This window comes from Hemitrygon akajei, chromosome 5 (assembly GCF_048418815.1).
Source record: "Hemitrygon akajei chromosome 5, sHemAka1.3, whole genome shotgun sequence".
In the NCBI taxonomy this organism is placed as follows: Eukaryota; Metazoa; Chordata; class Chondrichthyes; order Myliobatiformes; family Dasyatidae; genus Hemitrygon; species Hemitrygon akajei.
In genome coordinates, this window is record NC_133128.1 from 39,895,177 (window position 1) to 39,922,851 (window position 27,675).

The 27,675-nt window shown below is 37.2% G+C and overlaps 1 protein-coding gene across 2 annotated transcripts in view; it reads right to left on the reverse strand.

Annotated features, from left to right (window-relative positions):
- cip2a (cellular inhibitor of PP2A) overlaps positions 1-27,675 on the reverse strand; it is a 95,089-nt gene that overhangs the window by 30,893 nt on the left and 36,521 nt on the right. For both annotated transcript variants that reach the window (XM_073045295.1, XM_073045296.1), the window contains exons 11-16: positions 25,117-25,276; positions 23,506-23,647; positions 19,514-19,613; positions 17,922-18,040; positions 12,324-12,504; positions 10,962-11,036 (exon numbers count right to left, since the gene is read on the reverse strand). In XM_073045295.1, coding sequence (XP_072901396.1) covers positions 10,962-11,036; positions 12,324-12,504; positions 17,922-18,040; positions 19,514-19,613; positions 23,506-23,647; positions 25,117-25,276 — 777 coding nt within the window. The remainder of the gene's footprint in view (positions 1-10,961; positions 11,037-12,323; positions 12,505-17,921; positions 18,041-19,513; positions 19,614-23,505; positions 23,648-25,116; positions 25,277-27,675) is intronic.

Here is a 27,675-nt window from a genome sequence, read left to right on the forward strand (position 1 = left end):
CAGGAGAAATTTTGGAAGGAATTATCACTAAGCTTAGAAGTTCCAAACAAGTGCAGAAGTTTCAAATTGCTTAGCTGTTTCGCACAATAGTGTCTCCATTCATTTGAATGGAGAGGTAGAATTGCTAAGGGGCGAGTATTTGACAATTTACATATGCTTTTGAATTAATTACACTTTAGTAAATTATCTAATTTGTTATTTTTAAAAATTTTTGAATAATGTAATATCTTTGATCTTTACTTCTGAATTTCAGTGAATTTGAAATATTGAATGATTTAAAGCGTTCACAGTTAAAGTTGATCAGAAACATAAAGCCCATTTATTTTAACAGATGAATCATGGCAAGAAAGAATATCCACATATTTATATTAATATTCACATTTTAAATGTCTTAATTAATAATAATTTAACTTTTGCTAAATTATTTTGTTAATTTGTTTACTTTACTTTTGATTTACAAAAGCTTTTGACAATATTTAGAAGCACTCAAAAGTCTTTACATTCTTGAAGAATGGCAAACCTGAGAGCACAGCTGTACCTGTTGACAAAGCTACTTTTTACTTGTTTCATCACAGATTCTGGCCCATCCAACATGACCAAATCAAAATAATAAGCAATACCTCAATAATAAGCAAATGCTTATAATAAGCTTATAATAAAATGCTTAATAAGCAAAGGCTGGTCAAGGACTACATCTGCAGCATGCTGCCACCCACACTGGATCCCCTACAGTTCACCTACCTACGCAACCGATCGACAGACAACGCAATAGCCACAGCTCTACATACCGTCCTTACACACCTGGAGAAGGATACTTATGTGAGAATGCTGTTCTTGGATTACAGTTCAACATTCAATACCATAATTCCCTCCAGGCTCAACAAGAAGCTCAGAGACCTCAGCCTTCATCCTTCCTTGTGTAGCTAGATCCTGGACTTCCTGTCAGATCGCCAGGAGGTGGTAAGAGTGGGCCCCTCACCTCTGTCCCTCAACACAAGTGCCCCTCAGAGCTGTGTACTAAGCCCTCTCCTGTACTCTGATGACTGTGTCGCCACCCACAGCTCCAATCTGCTAATTAAATTTGCTAATGACACTACACTGATTGGCCTAATCTCAAATAATAATGCGGCAGCTTACAGAGAAGAAGTCATTACTCTGACACAGTGATGTCAAGAAAACAACCTCTCCCTCAATGTCGCAAAAACTAAGGAACTGGTTGTGAACTACAGGAGGAATGGAACCAGGCTAATCCCTATTGACTTCAATGGATCTGGTGTTGAGAGGGTGAACAACTTTAAGTTTTTCTATGTTTCTATAAACATCACCAAGGATCTTACATGGTCTGTACATACTGACTGTGTGATGAAAAAGGCACAACAGAGCCTCACGAGGTACACTGCAGATGCTGTGGTCAAATCAATACGTACAAAAAAGCTGGATGAACTCAGTAGGTCGGGCAGCATCCGTTGAAAGAAGTAGTCAACGTTTCGGGTCGAGACCCTTCGTCAGGACTCATGTCAGGACTCACTGAGTCCTGACGAAGGGTCTCGACCAGAAACGTTGACTGCTTCCTGCTGAGTTCATCCAACTTTTTTGTACAACAGAACCTCTTTCACCTCAGACAGTTGAAGTTTGGTAAGAGCCCCCATATTCTAAGAACTTTCTATAGGGGCTTGATTGAGAGCATCCTGGGATCAGCGGGAGACGCTCATGAAGTGAGTACTGTTTTAGATTCGCTCCATAACCTTTACTTTTTTTAAACCTTTGATCACCCTTATTCAACTTATTTTTACCTACACCAAAAGATTCTTGCTATTTTTTTGGACTTATCGTTAAGAGTTTATTGTGAATTTTTGAAGATATGTACTCAGAAATGGCTCTTAGATCTAAAGGACGAGAACCTGGGCGGAACCCGAACGGTAATGGAAAGAAGCAAGCTCAACCGCAACGCACTGAGTTAACTTATGAACTGTTTATGGAGGTTTTGGATAAAAAATTTGATGAACAACAACAAATTTTTAAACAAGATATAAAGGCTTTTCGAGATTATATGGATAAGACGGATTCAGTAATTAACCAGCAGCAAGTTCTTATCGCATCTCTGCAAGAAGATGCTCGGAAACGAGGTTTGATAATTGAAAAAATGCAACAGGACTTACTTTCGACTACTAAACTGGTGGAAACACTTAAAGCCAAGAGTGTTGACTTTGAGAATCGGTCCAGAAGACAGAACCTACGTATACTTGGTCTCCCAGAAGGTATCGAAAAAGACGACCCCAGGGAGTATTTTGCTCAACTTTTAAAGGATGCGTTCCCATCTGTTTTTCCAGACAGTCCGCCGTTACTTGATCGCGTGCATAGAATTATACATCGATCACCGAGTGCTTCAGCTAAACCTTCGGTTGTAATTGTCCGGTTCCATAAAGTACATGTTAAAGAGCAACTTATTCGCATGGCTCAACGTGTAGGAATGATTAAATTTCAAGTTCACAATTTCCGCTTAGTAGAAGATTGTAGTCCTGAGGTAATGAGGGCACGGCTTCTTTTTAAACCGCTGATGTCTGTATGTTATGAGAAAAATTTAAAACCAGCGCTCTTATACCCTGCGAAGCTCAGAATCTCTCCACCAAACGCTTCTTGCCGGGTTTTTTTTTCTACATTTGAAGCGAGAAGTTTTCTGAATGAGAACTTCCCTACTGCTACGAGCTCTCAGGCCGAATGAATGAGTGATTTCGATCGTGTAAGATGGTTTTTGATCTTCCAAACCAGATTTTGTTTCTGGTTATTGGTGTAGGTTTACTCTACGCTTTATACTCAAGTTAAAGTGTTCTTTCGACATATTAATCATTTTGTTTTACACACTTTAACCATTATACTGTATCGCTGACTATTTTCTGTTCCTTCGAAGGTGAATACTTTTTTACTAAGATGGTGGTTTTTTGATAAAACATTTTTGGTGTTTTTTAAGATGGCGCTATTTTTTTTTCTCTGGTCTTCTTCCTACAATGCATCGCTTATCATAGTTTAAATATTTTTTTTGGTTTGTTTGGGTTTTAACCCGATTTATAAGTTTTTAGTGATTATAGTTTCTTCTTTTTTCTACTACCAATTATATTAAGAAGTTTGGTTCTAGTATAGTGATTATAATTTTTAAAGTTTGGGTGTTTTTTTTTAATATATATCCTTTATATATGGAGTGGTCTTCCGCTGATATGGGGGTAGGGTTAGTTTCATTTTTGCTTTTTCCAGGCCTTTTTTTGGCTCTGGTTTTTTTTCTCTTTCTTGTTTGGGAGGGGGGTGGTCTTTTTTCTAATTCTATATTTTTTCTATCAGTTTTTTTTAGTTTTTTCATTTGGGCTGAATTTGAACTACAAATATGTCCGCGATGTCGTCACTTCCGGGTCCGCTTTTTATTTTTGTTCTTCTTCCGGGGGCATGAGTTTGTAATTTGGTTAACCTTTTTTATACCAAAGGGTTGATTTTAGAACTATGGCTCAGACCATTAATTTTGTTTCTTGGAATACTAATGGTTTAAACCATCCGATTAAACGAAAGAAGATTTTCAAAGTATTCCAAAGACTTAATGCTCATATCATTTTTGTACAAGAAACTCATGTGAGGAAGGAGGACAACTATCGCTTTTTTAGGTTTTGGCAGGGTCAACAATATCATTCGAATTCGAATGCCAAAGTAAAGGGGGTTTCAGTTTTTATCGACTCCTCTATTACATTTGTCCAACATGATATCTTTTTGGATCCGAATGGTAGATTTTTGTTAATTACGGGTTTACTTTTTAATAAAAAGGTTGCTATGGTTAATGTCTATGCTCCAAATGTGGATTGTCCTGATTTTTTTAAGTCCTTATTTACTTCTTTACCTAATCTAAATGAATATAAGTTAATAATGGGTGGTGATTTTAATTGGTGTTTAAATCCTTTGATGGACAAATCTATATCTACTCAGACTGTACCCAATAAGTCGGCCACTTGTATCAACTCTTTTTTGACTGATAATGGAATTTTTGATATTTGGAGATTTCAGCATCCTAAGGACAAAGAGTTTTCTTTTTTCTCACGTTTATCATTCTTATTCGAGAATTGATTATTTTTGTATTGACTCTTGTTTGATTCCTTCGGTAAATGGTTGTTATTATGATAGTATAGCTATTTCTGACCATGCTCCATTAAAACTTTCTATTAAATTTACGGACACAGTTCATAATGCTAGACAATGGCGGTTTGATTCTATCCTATTGCAAGATCCGGACTTTATTAAATTTATGAATGAACAGATCGATTTCTTCTTCTCAACCAACTTCACGGAAGATATTTCTTACGGAACACTCTGGGACACTTTTAAAGCATATATACGTGGGCAGATTATTTCTTACTCTGTTGGTCTGAGAAAACGTATAAAGAAGGAAACTCTTTTATTGGTTGATAAAATTAAAGAGATTGACAAGAAATATTTGATTACTCCTAGTAAGGAGCTTTACAAAGGGTTGAACTTCAAACAGAATATACGGTAGTTTATTACTTACATCTTCGATTGAAAATCAACTGATGAAGTCCAGATCTGATTTTTATATACATAGTGATAAATCGGGTAAACTATTAGCTAGTCAATTGAAGAATGCTTTGGTTAATGTCAAATTACTAAGATCCGTCAACAAAATGGGGATTTGACAATTAACCATAATGAGATAAATAAATCATTTCAAGATTTTTATACTTCCCTGTATCATTCTGAATTTCCTCAGGATTGCAGTGCCATGTGTGATTTTCTTGGGAAATTGAATTTCCCAAGATTATCACCAGATGATCTTTCAATATTGGAAACTCCTATGACTGATGCAGAAATCAAAGGGGTTATTTCTTCCATGAATTCAGGGAAAGCACCTGGTCCGGATGGGTATACAGCAGAATTTTTAAAATGTTTTTCCGCTACTCTCTCTCCTTGGTTATATAAGGTTTTTGAAGAAGCAATTAGATTGGGCAATTTGCCACAATCTTTTTATAGAGCTTCTATTTCTTTAATATTGAAGAAAGATAAAAACCCTACTGATTGTGCATCCTATAGAGCAATATCCTTACTGAATGTAGATTTCCATCCATAAAAATGAAGATTTTTTCCAAGTTACTTGCATCCAGATTGGAGAAGGTATTACCCCAAATTATTTCGGAGGATCAAACCGGTTTTATTAAAAATCGTTACTCTTTTTTTAACGTTAGGAGGTTATTGAATATTGTGTATACTCCTTCACATAATATTTCAGAATGTGTTATTTCATTAGATGCGGAGAAAGCATTTGATAGAGTTGAATGGCCATACTTATTTAATGTGTTGGAGAAGTTTAATTTTAGTCCAACATTCATTTCCTGGATTAAACTGATTTATCATACCCCAGTAGCCTCGGTGTTCACTAATAATCAAAGATCTCCCTTTTTTCGTTTATTTCAGGGCACTAGACAAGGCTGTCCTCTTAGTCCACTATTATTTGATATTGCTTTAGAACCCTTGGCAATTGCTATCAGAGAATCACAGGATATTCTTCGTATTAATCGTGGGACAGATATTCATAAGTTATCTTTGTATGCTGATGATCTATTGTTATTTATTTCCAATCCTGAGAAATCTATTCCTGTAGTTTTATCATTGTTGGCTCAATTTAGTGATTTTTCTGGGTATAAGTTAAATCTTAATACGAGTGAATTGTTTCCTTTAAATAGACAGGTCCCAATTTATGGAAACTTACCTTTTAAATTAGTTAATGATTCTTTTATTTACTTAGGGATTAAAATCGCAAAAAACCACAAAGACTTATTTAAGGTTAATTTTGTACCCTTAATTGATCAGATTAAGTGCTTGTTTACTAAGTGGTCACCATTATCTTTATCTCTAATAGGTCGAATTAACACTATTAAGATGGTTATTTTACCTAAGTTCTTATATATTTTTCAAGCGGTACCAATTTTTATTCCGAAATCTTTTTTTTACTAATGTTGATTCAAAAATTTCCTCATATATTTGGCAGAATAAAAATCCTAGGTTAGGTAAAATATACTTACAGAAGGCAAAGAAGAAAGGTGAATTAGCATTGCCTAATTTTAGATTTTGTTATTGGGCAGTTAATATCAGATATTTGATATGTTGGTTGAAAGATTGGGATGGATCTTTTAGCCCTCATTGGGTGAGCCTGGAAATTAAATCGGTACCAGGTTTTGCACTGGGTTCTATTTTGGGGTCTTCTCTCCCTTTTTCTCTTTCTAAATTGCCGAAACGAATTGACAACCCGATAGTTAAACATACTTTACGTATATGGGTTCAATTTCGGAAATTTTTTGGGTTGACTCAGTTTGTTCTAAATATTCCTATTGTATCCAATTGTTTTTTCCACCCTTCAATTATAGACCAAGCTTATTTGGCTTGGAAGACTAAAGGATTACTACGATTTTCTGACTTATTTTTGGATAATTGTTTTATGTCTTTTGAGCAGTTATCTAATAAATATAATTTGCCTAGATTTCATTTTTTTTAGATATTTACAGATTAGGAATTTTTTAAATACTGTACTTCCTACTTTTCCAAACTTTGTGTCTTCAGGCATTTTGGAGAATTTGTTTGAATTAAACCCCTTTCAGAAAGGGCTTATATCCAAACTTTATAATATAATTATGAAGATATGTTCAGAGCCCCTTTATAAGACAAAAAGTGATTGGGAAAGAGAGCTCAACATTATTATTCCTATTGAGAATTGGGATAAAATTCTTCAATTAGTTAATACATCATCTATATGTGCTAAACATTCATTAATACAGTTTAAGGTTGTATACAAAGCTCATATGTCTAAGGATAAATTGGCTCATTTTTATTCCTATATAAATCCTATTTGTGATAGATGTCAATCTGAAATAGCATCTCTAACTCATATGTTTTGGTTGTGTCCGCTTTTGAAAAAATATTGGAAAGATATTTTTGATATTAGCTCTGCGGTATTGAACATTGATTTACAACCCCATCCTATTACCGCAATTTTTGGTTTACCAATGATGGACTCACTTCATTTATCTTCTTCCGCTTGTCAAATGATTGCATTTCTTACACTAATGGCTAGAAGATCTATTTTGTTGAATTGGAAGGAAATTAATCCTCCTACTGTATTTCATTGGCTTTCTCAAACTATGTTATGTTTAAATTTAGAAAAAATTAGAAGTGGTGTATTTGACACCTACTAAATTTGAAAAGATATGGAGACCATTTATTCAATATTTTCATATGATGTAATAGGACCCTGTTCCAGGCCTATTTGATTTTCCAGTTTTGATTGCATATATGTCAAGAGGATTGGAGTTGACGACACTGATGATTTTGTATTTTTGTTAGATATTATAAACAGCCCTTTTTTCCCTCTTTTTTATTTTCTTTTTCTCTTTTTTTGTTTTTTTTTCTCTTCTATTAGTTATTAGATTTTTAGATTAGTTTTTTGCATAATGATTTGTTTTCTTTTTTTTCTTTTTTCTTTTATATTATGATACACTTAGGTTTGCCTTGTCTATTTGTATATTGTATCATTTATGATGTGGGAATACTCATTTATACTATAATCATTGCTCTTGTAATCTTTTATAGTTAGTTGAAATATGTATGTGTGTAATCTCATTATCTATGTATCAATTTTATTTTGTTATTAATAATGATAATAAAAAGATGGAAAAAGAAAAAGAGTATCCTGACTGGTGGCACCACCGCCTGGTATGGGAACTGTACTTCCCTCAATCGCAGGACTCTGCAAAGGGGGTGCAGACAGCCCAGCGCATCTGTAGATGTGAACTTCCCACTATTCAGGACATTTACAAAGACGGGTGTATAAAAAGGGCCCGAAGGATCATTGGGGACCCAAGTCACACCAACCACAAACTGTTCCAGCTGCTACCATCCGGGAAATGGTATTGTATTAGAAAAGCCAGGACTAACAGGCTCCAGGACAGCTTCTTCCACCAGGCCATCAGACTGCTTAATTTATGCTGATGCAACTATATTTCTATGTTATATTAACTATCCTGTTGTACATAATATTTATTATAAATTACTATAATTGCACATTTAGATGGAGATGTAATATAAAGATTTTTACTCCTCATGTATATAAAGGATGTAAGTAATAAGGTCAATTCAAAGCCTATTATTTTGGATGGAAAACTTATTTTTCAGCAATTTTTCAACTGGAGTTCCACACCAGGCAAGCTTTTTCTTATGTCAGCAGGGAGCATATGCAGCAAAATCAGCAGAAGGCTACTTGGCTCCTTGTGTCAGTTTTTTCATTCAGTAAGATTGCATCTAATCCTTTTAGCTCAATGCTACATTCCTCTTGTAACTTCATATCTTAATATCCAAAATCTCACCTTTAAATCCTCTTTCAAATGTACTCAGCAAATGACCCACTGCAACCCACTCAAATAGATGATTCCTGCTGTTACTAAGTTTCAGCACTAAGTTAATCAAATGCTTTGAAAAATGTGCCCAAAAATCCACACAAGCCACAATGATTAGAAATAAATATCAAACTAAGTAATACCATAATCAATATTAAATTTAAACAAGCAGATTGTAAAATACTCATTTAAGAGTTTCAAGTCATCAAGTTCATTATCTGCATCAAAGGAGAATACCACTGACTTTAATACATTGCCTGCCACCTTAACGATCTCAGCTCTCATGTTACAATGATCATCATGAATAAAGACAAATTTCTGTTGTAGAGAAATACAGTTATAGCAACCGTTATTGAAATAAATAAGCAATTATGTAGCATTTATACAGCAGAGCTATCTTCTCTTAAATTTAGATCTTTTTGTAGGTGAAAGCTATAAGCACTGTTTTATTCAACAGCAATTAAAACAATGAAATATCTCCCCAAAAGATAGTAGTTATTAATGGCCATTTTCAAAACAGTTTTGTTTAAATATAGGAATCACTTTATGCTTATGACTATGTGGCTAAGCACAACTCCAATGCCATATACAAGTTTGTTGATAACACCACTGTCGTGACCAAACCAAAGGTGGTGACAAATCAGTATATAGGAGGGAGACTGATATTAACTTCAGGAGGGGGATAATGGATGTCCATGAACCAACAGGGGATCAACAGTGGAGAGGATCAGCAACTTAAATTCCTCACTGTTATAATTTCCGAGGACCTGTCCTCGACCCAGCACACAAGTGCAATTATGAAGACAGCAAAGCGGTGCCTCTACCTTTTCACAAGTTTGCAAAGATTCAACATGACACCTAAAACTTTGACAAATGTCTGTAGATATATGGTGAAGACTATATTGACAACCAGTCATCACAGCCTGGTATGGAAGCAGCAATGGCCTTGGATGGAAAGTCCTACAAAAATTAGTGAATATGGCTCAGTCCATTAAAGGTAAAGCCCTCCCCTCTAGAGGACATCTACACAGAGTGCTGTGTAGCAAAGCAGCATCCATCATCAGGGATCCCCACCACCCAATCACACTCTCTTCTTGTTGCTGCCATCAGGAATGTGGTACAGGAGCCTCAGGACTCACACCACCAGGCTCAGCAACAGTTATTACCCCTCAACCATCAGGCTTTTAAACCAATTGGTATAAATTGATTTATTTCACCTGCCCCACCTGCAACTGTTGAACTGTTGCCAGAATCAATGGACTTAATTTCAAGGATTTTTCATCTCACGTTCTCAATAATTATCGCTTATTTATGTATTCTTATTCAAATTTTGTATTTGCATAATTTTGCAGATTGGGTTGTTTGTCCACCCTTTTGGGTGCGGTCTTTGATTCTATGAGACCAAATGAGTACGGTTGCAAGAAAATGAATGTCAGTGTTGTATGTGGTGACATAGCTGTACTTTGATAATAAATTTACTTTGATCTTTTGAACTTTCTGGTATCAAGGCAATGTGGTACAAAGAAGGATAAAAATAATTGAAATCAAAAATTTAGGAAGGTAGAATGTGTCTGAGTTGATTGTTGTTTTTCCTATAACCATAAAGATGCCACAGCATCACAGCACAGAAAGCCCACCAAAGCATCTGCTCCTCAGGAGGCAAATGAAAGTTATCCTGTCTGTGTCGACACTTAACAATTTTTAACGATGCACCTTAGAAAACATTCTCTCTGAATGCATATTGGCCGGGTATGGCAACTCCTCTACACATGACTGCAAGAAAATGCAGTGAGTTGTGGACACAACTCAGCACATCACGGAAACCAGCCTCCACAGACACTGCCTATACTTCCCTCTGCCTCAGTATAGCAGCCAGCATAATCAAACACCCTACCCACTCCAGATATTCTCTCTTCTCCCCAGACACAAAAATGTTAAAGTATGTTCCATCAGGCTCTAGGATAGCTTCCACCATGCTGTACAAGATTATTGAATGGTCCCTAGTACGATATCCTTATCATTTATCTGTACAGTACTGCACTTTATCTCTAGCTGTTTTCTGAAGTAGTTTTATATTATATATGATGACATACATCCTTCATTACTTTATTTGCCTACCACCTGTCTTTGCAATGAACCAAAATGACAATTAAACTTTAATGCATTTTTTAATTATGGAGTTGAAATTAACATAGTATAAAATGACTTTTCAATCTATCCTCTAAATTATTTAGTCATGTTGAAAATACTTGAAAAATTTGAATATATGGATATCTTTTATCTTTCAAACAAAAATATGTACATATGTCCAATATTTTCCTGTTTCTGAATTTTAAAAAACAATTTTATTAATACAGTATGAGTCCATGATAAATTATTAATTTTGGAACATTAGATTTTATTTGTAGTTATTAATATCATGTATACTGTTTACTCTGCAAGCTTCATGCAAACAAGGAATTTCATTGTATCCTGGTATATAGGACAATAAACTGATCTGAATCTGAATTTATTTCGAGTAGCACTTACTGCAAGGGAGGAAAGCTTCTGTTCATAGACATCCATCACATCTGAAAGCCTAACATCCTTGACTTGTTCCTTCAGCTGTAGATTAAATGTAAATGTAAACAGATTTATAAAATGCTAATTTGTGGAAAACAAGGAGGAAAAGATTTCAGGTGTTCAGCAAGACAAGGTCAAAAACATTACTATGAAATGCAGAAGTGGCAGGATATTTAGAAAATCAAAATATAACCAAGCAAAGTCAACATGATCTTATGAAAAGGAAATCAACTTTGACAAATTTATTTGCAACATATCAAGCAGAATGGATATAGGAAAACTGATAGAAGTATCGATGAAATCCTAAAAATACAGTTGATAAGATGCCACATAAAAGGTTGCTTAAGGCTTTTATTAGAAAAGGCTACACTATAAGTACAGTATCTATAAACTGTCAGATGTTCAGCAAATAACCAATATTAGAAAAGTAGAATTTTCCTCTATTTACTGTGAAGAAAGATGCCACAATGTTTGGTCTCCACTACAAACCTTCTCTGCCACTTACTCCACCTTTCTCCACAAGAACTACAGTATTTGAGGATGAACCTAACTGTGTACAATATATTTAACCCAGAAAAGTTTATAAATCCATGCTATGATTAGGCCAACCCATTTTCACACATATGACTCAGCTGTTGCCTGCCTTGGGCTACAAAATCTTCATCTGCCGCCTAATCATTTCTCAAAAACATTTTCTGTATTAATTTCTACAAAACTCCTGTTCTCCAATCACTCATATGCACTAACATACCTTCGCTCAAAGACACAGCTCAGTTTTGATATATTTGATCCTTCTTTTCAATTATTCAACAAAGTGTCCTCCCCTTTCTATATAACACCCTGCAAATGTAACCTCTCAGCTTTCAGTAAAGTCTCATTTGAGGACTTCGGGGCAACCCAGATAGTTCCATCAGTGTTGTCTGTTCCTTCAATGACAAACAGCTAAGATTTGAAACTGATAAGGCAAAAACATTGACACAGATGTGCTTAATTCACTCAGTTTCACCATCTTTAAAACATTTCACTTTGACCAAACTTTTCAGTCATCTGTCATAATATTGCCTTAAGTGATATTTGGAAAATTTTATTTAATGATGTCCCCATCAAGTACTGAGGCTTTTATTTTAAAATATCAGTCTAAAAATGCTACAATTTTATCTTACTCATTGCACTTTATCAGTTGAACAGACTAAGGCCAAGTGCTATGGGCAATTAATAACTGTGGTGAACTCAGTAAGCTTATCAATATCAATCATAAATAAGTACAATATCAAAAGCATGTTATCATAATTAAGTATCTTATAAACACAATCAACATGCAGTACAAACCTCTGCTCCCATTTGCAATTTATCAATTAATTCATGAATATTTGATCTGGTAGCATCAGCAGTACTTGAACACTTTGGTGTTAGTAAGTTTGTTGATTGCTGCTGGACAGGTATGTTTTTAATCACGTGATCAGAATTCTGTTGCTTACAAGCATTATTGGCAGCAATGCTTTCTCCAAGCCTTAAAAAAAAGAGCACCATTATTGTAAACACAAGAGATTCTTTTGATGCTAGAAATCTTGAACAACACACACAAAACACTGAAGGAATTCAGTAAGTCAGGCAGCATAAATGGAGAGAAATAAATAATAATGATTCCAAGTTTGAACAGCCTGTAATATGAAGAGCATTTGATGGCTATGGGCCTATATTCATTGGAATTCAGAAGAATGAGGGGTGACCTAATTGAAACCTATCGAATGGTGAAAGCCCTTGATAGTGTGGATGTGGAGGGAACGTTTCCTATGGTGGGAGAGTCTAAGGCCAGAGGACACAGCCTCAGAATAGAGGGCTGTTCTTTTCGAACAGAGACAAGGTATTTCTTTAGCCAGAGAGTGGTGAATCTGTGCAATTCATTGCCACAGGCAGCTGTGGAGGCCTTGTCTGTATGTATATTTAAGACAGAGGTTGATGGATTCTTGGTTGGTCAGAGCATGAAGGGACAAAGAGGGAAGGCAGGTGATTGGGGCTGGGAGGAAAAATGAATCAGTCATGATGAAAAGTCAGAGTAGGTTCGATGGGCCAAATGGACTAATTCTGTTCCTATGACTTATGGACTTTCTAGACTTCTCAGAACAGGCAAAGAAAGGGGCAGAAGCCAGTATAAGAAGATTGGTGGGGGGAATGGAAGGAGTACAAGCTGGCAGATGTTAGGTGGGACTAGGTGAGGGGGAAGGTGGGTGGGTGGTGGAGTGGGATGAAATAAGAAGCAGGGTGGGGAAAGGTGGAGGAGGTCGAGGGCTGAAGGAGGAGGAATATAATCAAAGAGGACAGTGGACCATGGAAACAAGGGATGGAGGAAGGTGACCCAGAGGGAGGCGCTAGGCAGTTAAGAAGGGGTGAAAGGGTAACCATAATGGACGATGGATAAAGAGAGGAGAGAGGAGCGAGAAATTACTATGTTGGAAAAATCAATGTTCATGTCATCAGGTCAAGGCTACCCAGATGGAATATATAGCATTGCACCTCCAACAAATTGAGTCAAGAAGGTTTTACATTAATGTAAAACCTGCAGTATCTCACATAGGTCATTATTGAGTATATATACTGTACAGTTAATCAGAATATGTCCAAGAATTGACACAGCACAATTTTTGTAGATTTGTGACATAACAGAAAATTTACCATGTTAAAATGCAAGAAATGACTGTAATATGATGAAAACAAATTATAGCAAATGATTAGCTCATTGTGTTTTTGTATTATACTTTAATAAAAATTCTATTAATCAAAATGACTAAAACAACTCCTCACCCTAAATCACTTTTCAATTAATTAATCCCTTAAACTATAAATCAAGAATCTCCTCCTTTTATCTCTCCCACAAATACAAGAGGTGTTACAACAAAACTCTGATAACCTGTTATCCAATGATTCAGAAATCCCATTGGTTCAGTTTGTAGTTTTCAGATGATTTTTGTAAGCTCCCTCCCCAGTCACCGTGGCCCTGGTCCCTGCCCTCTCTTCTCACTCACAGGGGTCCAAATTGCCAGTTTCCTTTCCCACTCATGAGGAACCCATTTCTGGGCTCCCTTTAAACTTAATTGGTTCACAGGAAAATTTACATTATTGTGCAACATAAAAAGTCAATTTAAAATGCATTAGTGCATTGAAAGGAAGAGCACTGAAGCACAGAAAATCTAGCAGATTGAAATGACTTAAGTCCTCAAACAGGTTATCAATTTTACTATGTTTTTCAATGATGATGCTTGAGAATTGTGGTGCAATTCAGCAGGGGCACCATGGGATCAAAGGCAAGACAGTGTAATTTAACTACGATACATGCACTCTTTTTAATCTTTACTTTTAAAGAGCAACCAGAATTTTGTCCTACACTGTAATGTAATGCAGCAATCACAGAAATTAAGTTTGACAGTTACAAAACATCATTAAAAGCAAAAATTACAGATTTTAAAAATAGATTCTCTCTTTCTGCTTCCAATCCTCCCATTTCTCTCATTTGTGGCCCTTTTCCATCCCTCACCAATCTTCCTCCTCCTCCTACATACAGTTCCGTTACAGGGTTTTCCCATTTCAACTGCCATTCACCTCCCTTCTTATAGTTTGCATTATCACCTACCTTACTTTTCAGATGCAAGCACTTTGTGCTCCTACTCATCACTGTCCAGAACCTATCTTTACTTTCACCACACCCATCCCCTCCCTCTGACTCACATCCTTTTTCCCTGCTCCCACAGATTATCTATCTGTCTGTTTCCCAACTCTACCCTTCCCTACTCTTACCTAAGACCGTCAGCCAGTCATCCTCCCCTCTTTAGTTCACCTTGGGCTCTTGTACACCACTCCCCCTCTCTTTAAGTTTATTGTCATCTGACTTTACATATATACATCCAAGCAACTTTCCTTCAGACCACGGTGCATCCACAAAATATACATCATACACAGCACATAAAACAAAGTAATACCACAAATAAGTTAAAATATAATTCAGAGTGCATGTAGTGCACAGCACAGGTAAAATGTAAACAGTAAATATTACAGTAAACAGCTCACTACCCTGGTGATGAGACCTCAGCTGAGGCATTAGTTTCAGCCTGTGAGGAGAAGCTGTTACCCAGTCTGGTAGTCCTAGCCCTAATGCTCCTGTACTTTTGTTCTGATAGAAGTGCATCAAAGAGATTTTGAGATGCATGGTAGCAAACCTCAACAAAGCTTGGGCCCTTTGTATACAACGCTCATGGTAAATGTCACATACAGAGGGAGGCAGAGCCCAGTGATCCTTTCAGCAATTTTTACTATCCACTATAGAGTCTTGCAGCTTCCATACCACATAACAATGCAGCCAGACAAGATACTCTCAATGGTGCACCTGTACAAAGTTGTTAAAAGGAGGGCGGAGAGCTTGGCATGCCTCAATCTCCTTAGAATGTATAGACTTTGTTGTATCTTCTTGACTACTAAGAAGGTGTTGGCTAGATCCAGGTTAGACCTTCCATAATGTGCACACCAAGGAACTTTTTGCTCTTAACTCTCTCCATGGCAGAACCTTTGATACACAATAGAGAGTGGTCAACCTGTGTGTTCTGAAGTCCACAAGCATCTCTTTAGTCTTGTCCACATTTAGACTCAGGTTGTTGTTCTCACACTATTTGAAAACCCTCTCTTCTCTTCTCTATATGCTGACTCATCATTGCTGCTGATGAGGCCAATCACACTCAAGCAAACTTGAGAATGCAGTTTGAATTGGATCTGGCAATGCTATCATGAGTCAGCATCATGAACAGCAACAGGCTGAGCACACAGCCTCAGAAGGCATCAGTGCTCAGCATGATAGAGCTTGAGATGTTGCTACTAATTTGGACTGACTAGGATCTTTCTATCAAGAAGTCCAAAATCCAATTACAGCGATGGGTGTTGAGGCCCAAAGAGGACAATTTACCCACCAGCTTCTGAGGGATGACTGTGTTAAAAGAGAAGCATCTTTTTCTCCAGTCCTAAAGAAGGGTCCCAGCCCACAATATCGACTGTGCTCATTTCCATAGATGCTGCCTGGCCTGCTGAGTTCCTCCAGCATTTTTTGTGAATTGCTTGGATTTTCAGCATCTGTAGATTTTCTCTTGTTCGTGAGTTCTTACATCAAACTATTTGTTGCTCAAAATACAAGTCTGTTTTTATTTACTGCAGGCGATACCACAGAAATACTTGATTTGTTGAGTACCATTTCTTGATCTACTATCTTAGGTGCTTTAAGTGAAGCACGACAACAGCTACATTTCATTAGGAATTTAAGTACAGACAGACAGACATACTTTATTGATCCCGAGGGAAATTGGGTTTCGTTGGATTTGGTTTGTCTCCAAATTTCTACAGGTGTAACGTGGAGAGCATTCTAACTGGCTGCATCACCATCTGGTATTGGTGGGGGGGGGGGGGGTGGGAGGTGTGCACTGCACATGATCGAAATAAGCTCTAGACAGATGTAGACTTAGTCAGTTCCATCATGGGCACCAGCCTCTCCTGCATTCAGGACATCTTCAAGAAGCGATGTCTCAAAATAGCAGGATCTATCATTAAAGACCCCCATCACCCAGGACATGCCCTCCTCTCATTGTTACCATGAAGTACACACTCAATAGTTTAGGAATAGCTTCTCCTCCTCTGCCATCCAATTTCTGAATGGACATTGAATGGATCACTACCTCACTACTTTTTTGTTTCTCTTTTTGCACTACCGATCTAACTTTTAAAAAATATATAAGCAGTCGGCCCTCCTTATCCACAGGTTCTGCATGCACAGATTCAACCAACCACGGATCGGGAAAACCTAGATGTTCTCTCTCCAGCACTCGCTGTTTGAGCATGTATAGACTTTTTTTCCTTGTCATTATTCCCTAAACAATACAGTATATCAACTATTTACATAGCATTTACATTGTATTAGGTATTATAAGTAATCTAGAGATGATTTAAAGTATATGGGAGGATGTGCATAGGTTACAGTGGATCAGGATCAAAAAAAATGTAAGTTCTCTCTCCAGCACTCTTTGTTTGAGCATATACTGTACAGACATTTCTTCTTCTTCTCATTATTCCCTAAACAATACAGTATAACAACTATTTACATAGCATTTACATTGTATTAGGTATTATAAGTAAGTTGGAACAGGTACAGCCGGTATTGTTTAGCGTCAGCAGGTCAAACGTTTGTCTTAGTATATAGTATATATTTTACCTTTCTATGCATATAAAACACTTAAGAAATGTATGTATTTCAATAATTAAGCCACTGTGTTGCTTAGTAATAACTGTAGCTTTCATCAGGGCAGGGTCTTTCACATGCTCCATTATTCTCACTTTATCCTTTAAAATTGTTCCGATCATTGACCGACTGTAGCCTAACACTTTTCCCATGACCGACGGTGCTTCACCTCTTTCCGATCGCTTTATTATTTCCACTTTATTTTCAATCGTGATCGTTTTCTATCAACGGAACAGAAACACTGTGGGTAGTGGGTCCCGAGCTCCACCAGGTCCTAAAGTCCACCACACTGAGACAGGCTAAATAAGGGACTTGAGCATCTGCATTTTTTGCTATCTGTGGGGGGTCCCGGAACCAATCCCTCACGGATAAGGAGGGCCGACTGCGCGCACGCACGCACACACAGTATATATACACATACTTCTTACTGAAATTTACAATTTTTATTATGTATTGCAAAGAACTGCTGCACATAACAACAAATTTCACAACTTATGCCAGTGATATTAAATCTGATTCTGATTAAATCTGATTCTTTCACATTGACTCCAGCAACTAACATACTATATTTCATTCAAAGCAGTTACAATATTAATGCTCTATAAAGTGCAAAATTGATCATTCTGAACAACCAATAGTAAAAGTAAACCAGCACTTACATGATAGCAGGAAAATCAGGCAAAGGTGCTGCCTCAAACAGAACCTTTAAAGCAAACTGTACATACTCTCTGTGCTCAGATGTCAATGCAAATGACAAAGCTGAAGTCAGTCGCTGGTCCTGAGGGAAACATTAAAAAAAACTAAAAATGAATAAAGCCAATTCTTCGTTCAAACTTTGTAGTACAATTCATAATTTTTTTCTGTTCTCCCTAATAGGTACAGAGGAGCTGGAAGGAATTCAACATAGTAACAGTTAAACATAGCTGACAATTTTGAAGTACTTCCTTACGAAAATGATTACCATATACTAAATAGGAGCTGAGGAAGATGAAAAGAGTACATATATGGATATCTTTTAGATCAAATAAATACCGGGGAAAAACAGGCATTTAGATGAGTTATTTGAGAGACCACTGAGATCTGCTGCATTAAACATATTATTATGAGATACAGAACAGAAATAGTTTTTAAATGTTTCTTTACAAAAACTACCAGCAATATTCCAAATTAAATATTTTCTCTGAAAATATAATTCAAAAGCAAGTTTCATCCTTCAGTGAATCTCTGGCACATTAAAAAAGTGCCAAGATTTTCTTGTTAGCTACAATAGGAGATGTTCTACTGTTTTATAGTATTATTAATTAATGATAGGTATAATTGCAGCCATCCCAAAATAAGTGGTCAGTGTGAATTATTCCAATGCAGGTATGTATACTCCTGTTAGTACACTGGCTCAGGCCATATCACTTTCCAGGTACATACTTCAGTTAGGCTTCAAAATATATTTCTAAGATAGGCCATTCATTTTTTACTGATGCAGATACTATATGGGGTATTAGATGCTTCTAGTCAGGCATGCAGTTAGAACCAAACTATGGAGCTCAAGTACATTTGATGGGCAACTCTATTAAGAGTTTAGTCAGTGAAAATTGCTGGAAAATCTCATAAGATACTGAAACACTTGAGCTGAAACATCCATGTACAGCTTACCTAAAATTCAAAGATCTCTCAACCAAGTAAACAGGGAGAATGGATATCAAACATCCTTTGCTGTTAATCCTCTTATATTCAGAAATATGTGGAAATATCTTAGGAAGCAACTATGCAAGATCAAGACCTTCTAGAGACTAGACAAAATCTCATTCCTTCAGCTTTTAATTACCGGTATTGTTGAATATCAACAGAGAAAAATATTGCATTCAAGTTTAACTTTAAACTTTGTCTCCTTTGTCTCTAACATTTGTTGTTGTTTACCTCTCCATTTTTTTTCCTGTCAATACTTTCCGAGTTAAATATTCTAACTTATACTACTTCCATTTAGACTGATGAATTTTCACATTCAATTTAGTAAGCTGCTATTGTTAAACAAGTCACAGATCAGTCATGGATTCCTGATGACTCTTAGCTGCCATTATAAAATCTTTCAGTGACCAAACATCTGGGCCAATATTCTACCACTTGCTAATAAACCACATTTTTCAAAGTGGTTCAAAAATTAACACATTAAATGCAATATCTTTATTAACCAAATTACAAATAAGTAGTAAGACCTCATAGAAATACAAGTTTTAAACACACCATTAATTATTACCTGTAAAATCTTATAAAAGTTTGCTTCCATGTTCGGCACCAACTGTTTGACTTCACTCATAAGGGTAAGAGTCTTTAAGACAATATCTGTACCTATTTTACTTTTTAACATGTTGGAGAATGAAGAATGAAATACGTTTATAAAAATTATAACAATGTCAATTATAAGCTATTCTTGGGTTACAAGTGCTTATTTTACTTTTGCCATAAATTATGTGCATAACAAATGAACACTATATGAAGCAATTTAGAAATTTAGAAAAATGAACCATAGAAATTAAATTTCTCTATTATGTAAACAAATCCTTATCCAAATATTTATCCTTTTTTGAGAAAATTACTACCAAATCTGCTTTTCCCATCTTTTCAGACAGTACATTAAACTGTAATTTTTTTTGATTTTGTCATGTCACTGTTAAGTCATTTGTCAGCTACCATGCCACAGGAAACAAATTTCCTTTTTTATATAACCATATAACAATTACAGCATGGAAACAGGCCATCTCAGCTCTTGTAGTCCATGCCGAACACTTACTCTTTCCTAGTCCCACTGACCTGCACTCAGCCCATAACCCTCCATTCCTTTCCTGTCCATATACCTATCCAATTTTACTTTAAATGACAATACCGAACCTGCCTCTATCACTTCTACTGGAAGCTCGTTCCACACAGCTACCACTCTGAGTAAGGAAGCTCCCCCCACCCCACCCCCGTGTTACCCTTAAACTTTTACCCCCTAAATCTCAACTCATGTCCTCTTGTTTGAATCTCTCCTACTCTCAATGGTAAAAGCCTATCCACATCAACTCTATCTATCCCCCTCATAATTTTAAATACCTCAACCTTTAAATACCTCCCCCTCAACCTTCTACGCTCCAAAGAATAAAGACCTAACTTGTTCAACCTTTCCCTGTAACTTAGGTGCTGAAACCCAGGGAACATTCTAGTAAATCTTCTCTGTACTCTCTCTATTTTGTTGACATCTTTCCTATAATTTGGTGACCAGAACTGTACACAATACTCCAAATTCGGCCTTACCAATGCCTTGTACAATTTTAACATTACATCCCAACTCCGGAACTCAGTGCTCTGATTTATAAAGGCCAGCATACCAAAAGCTTTCTTCACCACCCTATCCACATGAGATTCCACCTTCAGGGAACTATGCAACATTATTCCTAGATCACTCTGTTCTATTGCATTCTTCAGTGCCCTATCATTTACCATGTATGTCCTATTTGGATTATTCCTACCAAAATGTAGCACCTCACGCTTATCAGCATTAAACTCCATCTACCATCGTTCAGCCCACTCTTCCAACTGGCCTAAATGTCTCTGCAAGCTTTGAAAACCTACTTCATTATCCACAATGCCACCTACCTTAGTATCATCTGCATACTTACTAATCCAATTTACCACCCCATCATCCAGATCATTAATGTATATGACAAACAACATTGGACCCAGTACAGATCCCCCAGGCACACCACTAGTCACCGGCCTCCAACCTGACAAACAGTTATCCACCACTACTCTCTGGCATCTCCCATCCAGCCACTGTTGAATTCATTTTACTACTTCAATATTAATACCTAACAATTAAATCTTCCTAACTAACCTTCCGTGTGGAACCTTGTCAAAGGACTTACTGAAGTCCAAATAGACAACATCCACTGCTTTACCCTTGTCGACTTTCCTCGTAACCTCTTCAAAAAATTCAGTAAGATTTGTCAAACATGACCTTCCACGCACAAATCCATGTTGACTGTTCCGAATCAGACCCTGATTATATATACCAGATAATTATATATACCATCTGTAAGAATACTTTCCATTAATTTACCCACCACTGACATCAAACTGACAGGCCTATAATTGCTAGGTTTACTTTTAGAACCCTTTTTAAACAATGGAACCACATGAGCAATACACCAATCCTCCGGCACCATCCCCGTTTCTAATGACATTTGAAATATTTCTGTCAGAGCCCCTGCTATTTCTACACTAACTTCCCTCAAGGTCCTAGGGAATATCCTGTCAGGACCCGGAGATTTATCCACTTTTATATTTGTTAAAAGCACCAGTACTTCCTCCTCTTTAATCGTCATAGTTTCCATAACTTCCCTACTTGTTTCCCTTACCTTACACAATTCAATATCCTTCTCCTTAGTGAATACCAAAGAAAAGAAATTGTTCAAAATCTCCCCCATCTCTTTCGGCTCCACACATAGCTGTCCACTCTGATGCTCTAAGGGGCCAATTTTATCCCTCACTATCCTTTTGCTATTAATATAACTGTAGAAACCCTTTGGATTTATTTTCACCTTACTTGCCAAAGCAACCTCGCATCTTCTTTTAGCTTTTCTAATTTCTTTCTTAAGATTCTTCCTACATTCTTTATATTCCTCGAGCACCTCATTTACTCCATGCTGCCTATACATGTTGTAGATATCTCTCTTTTTCCTAACCAAGTTTCCAATATCCCTTGAAAACCATGGCTCTCTCAAACTTTTATCCTTTCCTTTCAACCTAACAGGAACATAAAGATTCTGTATCCTCAAAATTTCACCTTTAAATGACCTCCCTTTCTCTGTTACATCCTTCCCATAAAACAAATTGTCCCAATCCACTCCTCCTAAATCCTTTCGCATCTCCTCAAAGTTAGCCTTTCTCCAATCAAAAATCTCAACCCTGGGTCCAGTTGTATCTTTCTCCATAATTATATTGAAACTAATGGCATTGTGATTACTGGACCTGAAGTGCTCCCCAACACATACCTCCGTCACCTGACCTATTTCATTCTCTAACAGAAGATCCAACACTGCCCCTTCTCTAGTTGGTACCTCTATATATTACTGCAAAAAACTATCTTGCACACATTTTACAAACTCCAAACCATCCATCCCTTTTACAGTATGGGCTTCCCAATCTATGTGTGGAAAATTAGACTCTCCCACAATCACAACCCTGTGATACAACAAATATCTGCTATCTCCTTGCAAATTTGCTCCTCCAATTCTCACTCCCCATTAGGTGGTCTATAATACATCCCTATAAGTGTTACTACACCTTTCCCATTCCTCAATTCCACTCAAATTGCCTCCCTAGACGAGCCCTCTAATTTATCCTGCCAGAGCACTGCTGTAATATTTTCTCTGACAAGCAACGCAACACCTCCCCTCTTGTCCCTCCAATTCTATCACACCTGAAGCAACGAAATCCAGGAATATTTAGTTGCCAATCACACCCCTTCTGCAACCATGTTTCACTAATAGCTACAACATCATATTTCCAGGTATCAATCCATACTCTAAGCTCACCCACCTTTCTTACAATGCTCCTAGCATTAAAATAAATGCATTTAAGAAATTCTCCACCTCTTCCTCTCTGTTTATCTCTAACAGTACAAAGAACTTTACTGTTATCTTTTTCTTCCTTCTCCCATACATTTGTTCCTACACACTGGTTCCCCTCCCCCCTCATAACCTTTTAATGTTCCAAAGCCAATTAGGATTTGTGAACATTTATTTAAAAAAATCCAAAGGTGCTCAGAATAAGCTCAAGGTAAATGGATAGTACCCCAAGAGAACTTAAAATTCAGAGGGCATACCAGAAATTTTGCCTGAGGAGATGATTTGGAAGAGGTTCCAAGGAAGTCAGGAGGGGAGGGGCTTAGAAGGGATTCCCAAATATGAAACCAAATAGCCAAGGCAAATCAAACAGAGCACAATGAAAATACCACACTGTAAAAGTTTTTAATGATAGAACACAGAAGAGGCAAGATCACTTGGATGAGGATTTTAAATTCAATGCATTTAACAAAAACATTCCCTTCCAGTTAATGCTAGAACAAAATATATGAATCTCCTGCACCAAAACAATTCTTTAAATTGCTGAATAATTATAACACTCTAATGCTAGTTAATAAATGCTTGAAAAGATTCCACAAGAGCATTTTCTTGTTTTTTTTAAAAAGACAATCCAAGTGCTTACCATAGTTCCACATCTGTTATATTGCTCCGATAGCCAATATCCATTCTATTGTATGTAAACTGATACTCCAGAATTGAAATACAATTCCTGGCAGTGAGAACTTTAGCAATCTGTAATTTTGCTGTGTCATCTCCACAAAGCAGTAAATGTAGTTAAGAAAAAATGCAAAGCACTTTTCGCTTCCTCCATCCTTGAACATACCTACTTTAATCTAAGATTAGCCCTCACTTAATTAGATCTCCTTCAGTCAAGTAAAAGTGTAATGCACCAAAAGACTATTGCCACTTACTGGTATTTGCTAAATTATGCTACAGCTTTATCACAACTTCAAGGGACACATAAGGTGGTTCACCAGCTTTGGCTACATTTAATGACATTTTTGGGTGTACCTACACCTCAGGGACTGCAGTGGCTCAAGAAGGCAGCTCATCACCACCTTCTCAAGGACAGCTAGGGATGGGCAATAAATGCTGGCAGCTGGTAACACTCATATCCTGTAAATAAATATTTATTTTTAAATAGCATAGGTTAAATCTCTCTACAGACAATTAAGTTACAGTGGCACATGCTAATTGTTATATCACAGATTTCAATTCTTCTGGTAAGATGGTGGCACTCATATGCAGTGACTTCTATAGTCAACCAAAGGCGTTATTTCCTTTTTAAAATGTATTTTCTACAAATGCAAGAGCCTGTTAGACATTAAGACTTTAAAGTACTGCAAATTTACCCCATCAGCGAATTTCCTGTTGGCAGAGAAATTGAAGGAGCTAAACTTGGTGCAGGCTATAACGATGCCTGCGATGGAGAGGCATCACTGTGTGAAGGGTTGTGCAGTCATTTTAGTCACTTTTCACGTGATCAGAAGACTCTGTTAGACATTGGTGGTGTGGAATGCTGCTAGTCTAATTCATTGGATTATTGGCAAATGGTGAGGGAGCTGCATGGCCTCGGTCGTAGCCTGCTTGCAATCACCCAGATGCAGGCAGCGGAGTCAGGCACTCCACTGGAGTGCTGGAGGAAGCTTGACTGTATTTTACTACTATCTTATATATGCTGTGTATGACTGTTGGTATTGTTTTGCACCTTGGCCCTGGAATGATTCTGTTTCGTTTGGCTGTATTCATGAGTCTTCATGTGTGGTTGACTGACAATTAAACTTAAACTTGAAGTTAAAAAAAATTCTTGAAAACCTTCTTAGCTTCCAAAATACACAAGCCTTTATATTAATTGTGGAAACAGTAAACTAAAAAAAAATAACTTTTTAAACTTTTATTTCTGTATACATAAGATGTTCAATTGGTTAGCATTCTCAGCTCTCTATTACAGGGTGAAAATACTAAACTGTAAATCTGCTCTGAAATATCATTCCATCAGGAAGAGAGTAAAGTTTTTTTTGGTGCTTCCAGATTGTATAGTATTTAGCTCAGTTAGGGTGTTTTGTAAAAATATCCCCACATTCAAACACAATATTAATTCAATTAACAAAGACAAACTTCAGTTACCTGAATAAAGTAAATTAATAGCTGTTCAAAATGTTTAATATTCTCAATACTCATGTTAACTTCAGTGCTTATGCTTTAGATTACCATATCTAACCAAAAAGGATATCCAAAAGGACATCAAGTGCCTTTGCAATTCGCTCATATTTCTTTTTTAATAGAGCATCCTCTAAAGACTGGTCTGGAATCTTTAACTGCTCCAAGATAACAGGAAAAAGCAGCTCCATAAATGGCTCAACTGTGACCCAAAGGGTACAGTCAATTATTTCCTAGTAAATGCAATAGAAAGTAACAGAATAAATTAAGGCCAAAACATTGTTTTGTTACATGGCGTTCACAGAACATAATAAACCTACAGCAAAATACAGGCCCTTTGGCCCACAATGCTGTGCCGAACATGTACTTACTTTAGAAATTATCTAGGGTTACCCATAGCCCTCTATTTTTCTAAGCTCCATGTACCATCCAGGAGTCTCTTGAAAGACCCTATCATATCCACCTCCACCACTGTTACCAGCAGCCCATTTCACACACTCACCACTCTGCGTAAAAAACCTACCCCGACATCTCCTTTGTATCTACTTCCAAGCACCTTAACACAGTGCCCTCTCATGTCAGCCATTTCAGCCCTAGAAAGAAGCCTGTTTATCCACACGATCATTGCCTCTCATCATCTTATACACCTCTATCAGGTCATCTTTCATCCTCTGCCATTCCAAGGAGAAAAGGCTGAGTTCACCCAACCTATTCTCATAAAGCATGCTCCCCAATCCAGGCAACATCCTTATAAATCTCCTCTGCACTCTTTCTATAGTTTCCACATCCTTCCTGTAGTGAGGTGACCAGAACTGAGCACAGTACTCTAAGTGGGGTCTGACCAGGGTCCTACAAAGCTGTGACATTACCTCTCGGCTCCTAAACTCAATCCCACAGTTGATGAAGTCCAATGCACCATATGCCTTCTTAACCACAGTCAACATGCGCAGCAACTTTGAGTGTCCTATGCACTCGGACTCCAAGATCCCTCTGATCCTCCACACTGCCAAGAGTCTTACCATTAATACTACATTCTGCCATCATATTTGACCTACCAAAATGAACCACCTCACTTATCTGGGTTGAACTCCATCTGCCACTTCTCAGCCCAGTTTTGCATCCTATCGATGCTTCCTGTAACCTGACAGCCCTCCACACCATCCACACCTCCAACCTTTGTGTCATCAGCAAATTTACTAACCCATCCCTCCACTTCTTCATCCAGGTCATTTATAAAAATCACACAAAGAAGTGGTCCCAGAATAGATCCCTGAGGCACACTACTGATCACCAACCTCCATGCAGAATATGACTCGTCTACAACCACTCTTTGCCTTCTGTGGACAAGCCAATTCTGGATCCACAAAGCAAGGTCCCCTTGGATCCTATGCCTCCTTACTTTCTCAATAAGCCTTGCATGGGGTACCTTATCAAATGCTTTGCTGAAATCCATATACACCACATCTACTGCTCTACCTTCATCAACATGTTTAGTCACATTCTCAAAAAATTCAGTCAGGCTCATAAGGCACACCGTGCCTTTGACAAAGCCATGCTGACTATTCCTAATCATATTATGTCTTTCCAAATGTACATAAATCCTGCCTCTCAGGATCTTTTCCATCAACTTACCATCCACTGAAGTAAAGTATTCACTACATAACTTTTCTGAAATCCACTTATTCAATCCCATTTATTTTCTCCACCTGGCCTCTGAAATTCCTCATGTGATTCTTAATCTTCACCTCCATCAGCATGATGCAAGACGACGCAGTTTATTTTATTACCAAGAGGGCTGGGTTGAGTGTCACCATGACCCTGTTTCTTTCCCCTCTTCCTCTCACTGTTTTTCTCCCTCACTATTCCCTTCTACTGACCCCATCTCCCTCACTTGGTCCCATACTTCGCCGTCCTCTCAAATCAGATTCCATTATCTTCATCCCTTTGCTCCTTCACCTATCACCTCCCAGCTTCTGTTGCTATTTCCACTCTTCCCTCTTCCATTTGCCTAATACTCCTCCTCACCTATTGCTCATTAACTCTTATTCCACCCCTTCCCCCATCTTTTTATAATAGCTATCTCTGTTCTATCTTTTGGTCCAGATGAAGGATGTCACCCAAATGATTGGCTGTCCAGTTTTCCTCCATAAATGCTGCCTGACCGACTGAGTTCCTCAAGCTTCTTGTGTGATGTCAAAGTCCTGTTATCAAATCATAACTGGATGCTCATTCTTGCTTTCCTCTCCACCCACTCACAAATTAAGAGAAACAATTGTTAACATTACAAGGAAGATATTAACATGGAAAGAAGAATGACTGACTGGCAGGAAGCAAGAGTGGGAATAAAGGGGATTTTCTAGTTGGCTGCCAATGATCAGTGGTGTTCCACAGGGTTCTGTAATGGAAACCCTTTCTTTTCACATTATCAAAGATCTGGATGATGAAATTGATGGCTTTGCTGTAAATTTATAGATGATATGAAGATAGGTGGAGGGGCAGGTAGTGTCGAGGAAACAAACAGCCAGCAAAATTACTTAAGTCAGATTGGGGGAATGGGTAAAGAAGTGTCAGATGGAATACAGTGTAGGGAAATCTATGTTATGATCTTTAGTGGAATGAATAAAGACATAGA